The 9,436-nt window shown below is 42.4% G+C and overlaps 1 protein-coding gene across 2 annotated transcripts; it reads right to left on the minus strand.

Annotated features, from left to right (window-relative positions):
* Positions 1 to 1,011: 1,011 nt before the first annotated feature.
* Positions 1,012 to 9,286, minus strand: LOC114030853. Of its 2 annotated transcripts, none has more exons than XM_027845759.1 (5): positions 9,203 to 9,286; positions 7,458 to 7,531; positions 4,712 to 4,876; positions 2,474 to 2,605; positions 1,012 to 1,280 (listed from the first exon to the last, which is right to left on the minus strand). In XM_027845759.1, the coding sequence occupies exons 2-5, from the start codon at positions 7,528 to 7,530 to the stop codon at positions 1,144 to 1,146; spliced, it is 507 nt and encodes a 168-aa protein (XP_027701560.1). In that variant the 5' UTR covers position 7,531; positions 9,203 to 9,286; the 3' UTR covers positions 1,012 to 1,143. The 2 variants fall into 2 exon arrangements, with proteins under 2 accessions (XP_027701560.1, XP_027701555.1); XM_027845754.1 differs by having other exon boundaries at positions 4,712 to 4,879.
* Positions 9,287 to 9,436: the final 150 nt, after the last annotated feature.

The following is a 9,436-nucleotide window of genomic DNA, read 5'->3' on the forward strand; positions in this document are numbered from 1 at the left end:
AGGCCTCATGATGGAAAATGCTATCCACATCCAAATAAAGAACTATGGACTTTGAATGCAGACTGAAGAATACTGTTTTTTTTCTTCTACTGTTGTACTTTGTTTCCTCTTTGTGGTGGTTCCTCTATTGGTTCTAATTCTTCCTTACAACATGACTAATGTGAAAATGTTTAATAGGAATGTATATGTATAGCCTATATCAGATTGTACACCATCTTGGGGAAGGAGGTATGGAGGGAGGGGGAGAAAAATTTAAAACTCAAAAGCTTATGGAAGTGGTTGTTGATAAATCAAAATAAATTAATTTTTAAAAAACCCTTTGCCAATTATTTAAATAATAAGAACTTACTGTTGAGGTAAGATGATGAGAGTTCAATTAGGTAGGGCTGTTACCTACTATTCAATATTGACTTCCCTTATTCATTCAAGTCTTACACACAAAAGGCTGGGGAAAAGGAGAATTTGTCTTCGGTTGCCATAATCGAACTGCAAGGAGTACATTCAGAGATCCAGTGAAGTTAGCCTGATGCATCAAACTAGGCCTCAAACTAGGCCTCAAACATAATTCCAGATTTGACCCTGCCATTATGACCTAAGGCACTTAAGCCACTTGCCCTTTTTTGGGCCTTTTTCCTCATTTATTTTTGCAGTTAGACTAGATGACTTCAAAGAACCTTTCTAGCTCTGACAGTTTATGTTCTATCACTTTGAATGCATTACTTTCTGCAAAAAAAAATTAGATATCTTCTAATAAATTGGACATGCATACAAAATGAAATTATTTTTGAGGTTTTGGTTCCAGATTAAAACATTTCATTTAAAAAAAAAAAAAAACAGAAAGTCTATTGTTAAAAATACTTCAAATTAACATTTAATTATATAAACATTTACTATTTATTTAGCTTAGCAAGCTTCAAAGTTTTTGCATTTGATTTTTCTATTCACTAAAGATACATACACAGTGTTTAAATGGACAGAGTATCAGCTATTTTCAAATGATCACACCACATCTTCAAGTAAGTCAGTTGTTTATTTTCATGGTTAATGTTTCTCACAGAACGTTCCAGTAAATATGCTGAGGGTTGCACATACATGAAGGAACAATAGGCTCAAATAAACAGGAGGCATGATCCCCGATTTCTTCTATTTCTTCCACTCTTTCTTGTCATAGTCCCACTTAGCAGAGAACCCCTGGATGGGACCAACTTTCATGTCCAGCATCCTCTGGGTCTGCATGGCCACCCACTCTTCAGAAAAGGTGTGCGGGAGAGGACCATAAACTGTAAATTAAAGAGAATTTTCAACAGAAAAGACTGACTTCACTTTTCCATTCTGACAAAAGAAACATGGTTTGAGAAAGAAATCTTTTGATAATGAATTTAAATTACTATTCCCACAGGGCAATACGCAGCCAGTACTCAGAGTATCCTGTCACTTAAGTGGCATTTCACTCATCCATACTGGCTTTGCCCACTAAAGACAAGGACAGATAGGTTGGGTTTATTTTTACTTTTGATTCTCATTTCCACAAAAACTTTGCAATGAGAGAGCTGTAGAGTTGAAAAAAAAAAAATTAAAGAGCATCGATCTCTCAACAGGCTCAAAGGAGTGATACCATAATGTAGATGAAAAGTAAATCACATATAACTATTAGGAACTGTATCGGACTTGTATTAACTCAAGCCCAGCCACGAAAGAGCAAAGTTAGCACTGGCAGTAACACATACAGCCCACTCAGCATAGTCCACAGAGAAAGGAATTTGTCAGGAGGGTTCCAATATGGTCCAAAAAGAGGGTCACACTCTTTAGGGAACACAGCATTTGACTTGACAGAACACCTTTCTAGAGGACGCTGAGAATTTACACAAAGCACTGTGCAAATACTTAAAGTACTTTATAAATGTCACCTAGATTTCAGGAGGACTTATCCCATCCTGGGCAAAAGGATCATTTACAACCTCAGATTCCCTATCAACAACGTAACTTCTTCAGCAAGAAGCAGCAACAGCAGCAGCACCAGCACGGCATAATGGAAAAAACAGTCAATTTGAATTCAGGAAACCAAAATTCAAGCCCCAGCTCTGCCACTCACTATAAAGCTCAGATTCCTCCTCCGTAAGATGGATATTATGATACCTGGTCTAACTACCATGAGAGGCTGTGAAGAAAAAAGTGTGATAAAGTATATGCAAGTGCTTTATATAACTGCAAAGTGCCACGTACATGGAAGCTATTAGATTTTCCTGCAGTTAAGAATTGGTTTCCATCTCTAAGAGTATTCCAGGGCCTTGGTGTCAAACTTGAGGGAGGACCCCTCTGGCCACGTACTGACTTAGAAAACCACAAACTAACATCACCGGTGTCGTATGTCTGTTTTTTAAAACATCTCCTAATTACATTTTAGGCAGCAAATGTGACACCTCTACTCTACACCAACGATGCCCAGAACAAAGCTTCTCCTCTCCTTACTCACCATAGCGCTTCTCCCAGATGATAATTAAACCGCTAAAGCCAATGAAGAACATTGCAGCCCCAACAACAGTCTTCCATTCATTTGAGGACTGGTTCATTTTAGCAAAGGTCTCATTGAATTTGATATGATACACTAAAGAGAAAGAAAAGTATTTTTTTAAAGACTCTAGGACTCTATTAAAAAACAAATGGATTTATTTTTAAATTATAGAAGTAGGCCCAGAATCAAATAAGAGAGCAGGCTGCACTATATTTTGGCAATAGTGAACCACATCCAATGCCTCAAGCCCTGCTCTGCCACCAAAGTGCATCTTTTTAACACACCAAATTCCTCCAGGTCCTGCATGATACCTGTGCATCCTGGACACCATAGTTGATGACAAATCACAACTGCCTGTACAGCCCACGAGTCCACCCATGTTCTTTGGCCACATGTTGTTCCCAACGTGCTTACTTATTCTCAATGTCCCCCCCTGTGAACAGCAGGGCCAGAGTCAGAATACACAGTCGTGGCAGCTGAATCCCAGCTGGGGGACACAAAGCACTCTTCTAAACACATGACACACATGAAGATCTGTGTTTGAGTTCCACCTCCAATATTTATCTGTTTCATGACCCAAGGCTCAGTTTCTTCATCTGTCAAATGGCTATATTACTTATATAACTGATCTCACAAAGTTTTTGAAGCTAGCACTCTATCTACTAAAGCACTATCAAAAGGGGGCTGCTACAATCATTCTCCACCAAGTCCAACTTCAATACTGCTTTCTGGCAGAGAAGTGAATCAGGGTTTTCAAAGGTTTTGCCAACAGAGAATAAACTGTCATAGCTCATCTCAAGCTGAGGACTAGCTCAGCTTAAGACAGACATCAACAGGCTGCCTACAGAGTGAATTTTTCAGCAATAAGAACTCAAAAAGACCTTCTACATTTCTTAGAAGGGTTTTGATATGCTTTATGAAGGGTATACTCTCACCAATGAAAAAAATGGATCCTCAAAGTCTAATATTTGCAAAATTTTGCTTGTATAACGAGAATAGGTGACCAATTCTAAGTCTATAAAATTAGTAAGGGGGGGAAGAAAAAGGGGGGGTTGGAAGACAGCCCCTCCTTCTGGGAAAAAAAAATGGTAGAACACATCAAACTAGCAGCTACAGCTAAAATGATTTATACTTCCTTAAAATACTTAAACTGAAAAAGTGTGCCCTCCAGTATAGAAAAGGTGAAAGGGCAGCAAATTTCCACATTAAGAAATTATGGAGGGAGCAGTACTTAAAGCTAATCCATCCAGGCTACAAGGCTTTAAGAACTTGAAAAAGCATTAAATCATCTCAACTATTTCTCCCTCATCCCTTTATAATCAATCTTCAATTATCGATATTGAGGAGAATGGTGATATATTTTGGAGGTCTCTGAAATGCACTTCTGCATTACCACATTTCTCACACTGTGCTTATCTAAAATACAAAGAACTGATCCATACCTAGTAGGAACTAGACATTATCTAAATTCCCAGAATAGTGGGAGGAGTGGAATAAGGATAGGGATGATGAGGGATCATCAGTATCTCTTCCTAGGCATTGCACAGAGCTTCTTTCTCTATAAACCTGTCGCCTATCCTACCTTTCCTAGGGCAGATGATATGTTACTTTGGTTTATAAGGTCATTCACGAACCAGGAAGCTCCTTCTATTCTGGTGACGTGCCAGAAATGGCACTATGAAGACCACAAAGCAGTTAAGAGACAAGAGGCGTTAATGTAAAACAATAAAAGTAACAATGGCCCATATGAGTTGACCATAGAGCTCATGTTACACCCCACCCCCACCCCAGTCTTCTTATGCCCCACAGAACTCTATGATCCAAGGACACTGGCCAGCCTCCTGGCTGGTGCTCAAACAAGATGCTCCATTTCATGACTCAGAGCATTTTCTCTGGCTGTCCCCCACACCTGTTCTCTCTGCTCATCTCTACCTTCTGGCTTCCTTCAAGTCACAGCTTAAATCCCTGACTAACTTTCTACAGGAAGCTTTTCCCTATCCCTCTTAATTCTAGTGCCTTCCCTCTGCTGACTACTTCCTATTTACCATCTACACAGCTTGTTTGAACACATTTGTTTGCTCACTGTCTCCCCCATTAGATTATGAACTCCCTGAGGACAGGGACTGCATCCCCAGTGCTTACAGTGTCTGGCACAGAAAAGGGGCTTAATAAATGTTTATTGACTGATTAAATACCCACACTGGACTTTCTCTTCAGAAGACAATTTACTCCATGGCTGCTTTTCCTTCTCTTTTAAGGCCTTCTGGCTGGAAGAAAGGGTCCTGACATGAGCCACATCCGGGAGGGGGTAATCACGACGATCAACATAACTTGGAAGACTATAATCTTCAGTCTTCACAACACCTGCTTATTAATAGAGGCAGGAGAAAGGGAAAAAAATAAGTAAAGGAAATCTAACTAGAAAACTCCACACATTTTAGAATAAAACTAATACTGATAAAGAGAAAAGAAGATATTTCAGTCACTGGATATGTTTCCATTCAATCTTTCCCACATTCCTTTGGCTATTTTGAGACTCCTTAATTTAGAAGAGGATTGTGTTCAAAATGTACATTTACAAGTTAGTTGTGTGAATTCATTATATATTACACATATTTGCTGCTCAGTCATTTCTGTCACGTCTGACTCTTTGTGATCCCATTTGGGGTTTTCTTGGCAAAGATACTGGAGTGGCTTGCCATTTCCTTCTCCAGCTTATTTTACAGATGAGGAAACTAAGGCAAAAAGCGTGAAGTGACTTGCCCAGGGTCACACAGCTATTAAGTGTCTGAGGCCAGATTTGAACTCAGGTCTTCTGGCCTCCAGGCCCAGCACTGTATCCACTGCCCAAGTAGCTGCCCGACTTCTTACATAAACTGCAGCTAAGTTTTCAGGCTAACTCACTAAAGCCTATCTGACTCACAATGGAGTTGGATTATAATGCTATGTCCTATAACCAGGGGTTCATGAGGGAGACAGGTAGTAGAAATAATATCAAATTTGGCATCAGTTGTTGTTTGTTCTTCTTTCTGGAAGAGATCCAATAACATCAGGAGGGTGACGTCTTGACTTGTAAGTGAACTGGATTTAAGTGAGGCAGAGCTGTGCAAAGTCATCAGCCCCACTCTCTCCTCCAGAGTCATCAGAGTCCAGTGGCAAGACATAGGTCAGGACAACTGAAGATGGCCCCTGATGCAGTGGGAAACCTTGGCTTTTTTAAGCTAAGTCAGTTTGTCTGAGGTAAGCCCATTCAGTGATCAAAGACTAGGTAAGAAGTAAGGCAAAAGATAGCCTAGTTTGCCTTCTCAAAAAAATCAATCTGGGAGGGGAAGACCCTCAGGGTTTCTGGCCAGAACTGAAACAACTGCTATTTACACTCACAGTCACCAAAACCCAAACAATGACCAAGTGAGGCTTGGGCTGAGACCTGTTATTGGTCAATTAGTGAAAGCCAGAGTAATTTGGGTTTAAAGAGTTTGGACCCTAAATGACAGCCAGAGGCTCTCTAGCAAACTTTCTTTACATTTGTAAATAACATTTTGCAGTATTTAAAAACATTAAAACCATTCTTAGCTCAAGTAGTTGGCAGACACCAGAACTAGATGGCTCCCAGGGTCACTTTTCCAGCTTTAAGTCCTATGATCCTCTATTTTAGTAGAAGCCTCCTATTTAAGCTCCACTATGGGCGTTTATGGCGTTAAAGGCTTTACTGGTGGGATAGGCTAGGTCTACCCCATCCAACAAAGTGCTGCATGTTCCCTACCTGCTTCTTTCACTCCCCTGTTAAACAAACTTCACTGGTTCTCAATTACTTCTAGGGTCAAATACAAACTCCTATTTGGCATTTAAAATCTCTCATATAAAGGGGATAGTTTCAGAAGAACCTGGGAACACCTGTATGAACTGAACCAGGAGAACAGTCTACACAGTAACAACACTATTGTAAAGATATTCAACTTTGAAAGACTTAGTAACTTTGATCAATCCAATGACCCAACACAATTCCAAAGAACTCATGATGAAACATGCTATCCACCTCCAAACAGAGAATTGATGGACAATGAATACAGATTAAAACATACTTTTCTTTCTTTCTTTCTTTTTGGGGATGGGGTACAGTGGAGAGGGAGAACATAATTAATGGAGAAATGCAATTAGCATGACTATACATATTTGTAATAGTTTTTGCTTTTCTTGCCTTCTCATTGGTGGGGAAGGGGAGAGGGAGGGGAGAGAACTTAGAACTGTAAAAAAAAAAGAAAAAAATTTTTAAAAATAAAAAAAAAAATCAAGTCTCCCTGACATAATAAAATTAAAAATAAAACTTAAAAACAGCCTTTATAAGGCGGGTCAAACATACGTTTTCAATTGTTGTATTTGACACTACTTTCCTTCCTTCACTCTTCAATCCAGCAAAACTGGCCTCCTTTCTGTTGCTCACAGATAACGATGTTATCTCCTGTCACATACCTCAAATGAACTTGCTCCTTTCCTCCAGCTCAAAATCCCTTGTTTCCTAGTCAATTCAGCTCAAGTGCCGCCCCTTACTTGAATCCTTTTTCTTGAGTCCTTCCACTATTAGTGCCTCCTCTCCAAATTACTTTGCATTTGTTTTATAACAACTAATAAGTGTACACGTAGTCTTCCCCAATAGCAACCTTTTGGAGAGCAGGCACATTTAAGTTTTGGTAACCCTAACACCTACTAACAATCTGAATAAAAGCTTCCTCATTGATTTCAGAGCAATCTGAGGCTTCCCAAAAAAAGGCTTTCTGTGGAGGCCCATCGGATTTAAGATGCACAGGACTTGAAGAGAGGCTGAAGGGCAGGGAACTGGGAGAGCAAGAGAGTAGATGCTGAATTCACATTCAGAACCAATGGTTACCTCACAACATTTTCCTGAAATTTATGCAAAGAGTTCAAAAAGAAAGATAAATGAACATACCATGTGATCGAACACATGCAGAGGTGGAAAGAGCCCGTCTGCCAACAAGGCCAAACACCCTGGTAGCCAACATTCTGTTAAAAAAAAAAAAAGAATGCAAAATTTCTGTTCCAAAGAAGTTGAAACCATTTGTTTATTAGTAACAATACTACTCTTTTTCCTCACATATTTTGGGAGAGTTGATGCCATTTCCTTATGTTCACTTTCATCAATAATGCTAGATCAAGTTGATATCCAAGGAGTACGGAAATAAATATTTTGGGAGATTAGATCTCTAAGTGTAAGGAGGCATAAAAAGGCTATGGTAGTCACATTCTTAATTGAGAAAGTGTCAAAACAAATTCAAACAGTTGAAATGTATTTCCTATGAGACTACCTGCTACAGTAGAAGATCTGAATTTGGAGTCAAGATACCTAGCGAGGTTTGGACCTCACCTTTACTCCTAAATACTTAATGACCTTGGGCAAGTCATTTTACTCTGGCTGGGCAGAAGTTTCCACATCTGTAAAATGAGGGGTCGGGCTAGATGATCTCTATGGTCCCCTTGAAGCTATAAATCCTATTATCTCTAAATTATTAAATAAAGAAAAAACGATCCACTAGTTAAAGCAGGCTAAAAGTCTAGGATCATAAAATTTAATTAAAAAAAAAATCCTTGAATCGGTCTAGTAAGACTTCCTCATTTTACAGACCAGCAAACTGAAGCCCAGATGTGAAGTTATTTGCCCAAGGTCATAAATCCAACGGCCTAATCAGGATTTGACGCAGCCCTTTCAATTTACTAGACAACTGTCGGCACCCCATCCTCCCTTTCTGACAGGCTGTAGCCTCAGTACTAAGATCACACCTGGAAGAGTCTCCTATTTAGATGAAGTAACAGGGTTCTGAGGTCTGGGTTCCTTTCTTCTCCCCTCCCCCCATCTCCCTTAACCCTCTATCTAGGACCAAGCAGCCTAACAGGTTGGGTGGGGGGGAGATGGGGGACTGCCTCAGATTGGGGAGAGAAAGAAGGAAGATGAAGAAATAACAGGCCTAGGGCAGTTGAGAGGCTGCAAACAGCTTTTCCTGGGGGTAAAGAGGTAAAGTGTCTCCCCAAAAACAAATGAGAAGAGAGATAAGTAGTGACTTGCCCATGGGCACATAGGAGTGACATAAAGTCTGAACCTGGCACACAGAATTACAGTGAGATTATCAGCAGTAGCCTTCTATCAGCCAAGGGAGGAAACCAAGACCCAAAGAGGATCAATCACTTGCCCAAGGTCACTCACTGCTACATCGAGCAGGGCAATGGCGGAACTCGAACCTGGACCCTGGGTTCCTCCGCTACAAATTCAATGTCATTCTGCTTTGGGTCCCAAGGCCCCTCCCGCCCCTCTCCCCGTGTGGGAGGCGAAAAGAACAAAGTCAATTCCGACCGCTGCGGCGCCTCCCCCTCCCCACCCCCCGCCCAAGGTCACTCGGATGACCAGCGGCGGGCGGCCACCCGCGCCCCCGGCCTCGGCCCCTTCGGCGGGCCTCGGCTTCGCTCCGAACCCAGACCCCGGCCTCAAGGTTATCTCCGGGGCCAGGCCGCGCCGCCTCCCCGGGGCCTGGTCCCCGCAGGCTCGCCGGTGCTCAATGTCACCCTTGGCCAGGAAGGGTCTGGGGCGTCCCGCCCCCCAGGGCTGGCCGAGCCCCGCGCCCGGACGCGGCGGAGAGCCCCGAAGAGCGGCGGGGCCCGCCCGAGCCGCCGCCGCAGCCTCACCTTCCCCTGCCGCCGAAGCCGCCGCCGCCTCTCACTGCCGCCCTCCACACTGCGGCAGCCCGACACCGGAAGAGGGAGGCCGGGACGCCGCGCGGGCTCTAGGGATACTGGAGGACCCGAGCGCGCGAGGCCCCGCCCACCGCCCCACCTGACGGCCTGGAGGCCGGAGCGGGCGCTCGCCGTCGTGAAGAGCCGCCGCGGGGCAGCTTTACGACAGGCGCCGTTTTGCGGCAG

Source organism: Vombatus ursinus, unplaced genomic scaffold (genome assembly GCF_900497805.2).
Source record: "Vombatus ursinus unplaced genomic scaffold, bare-nosed wombat genome assembly UNPS02005286.1, whole genome shotgun sequence".
Lineage (NCBI taxonomy): Eukaryota > Metazoa > Chordata > Mammalia > Diprotodontia > Vombatidae > Vombatus > Vombatus ursinus.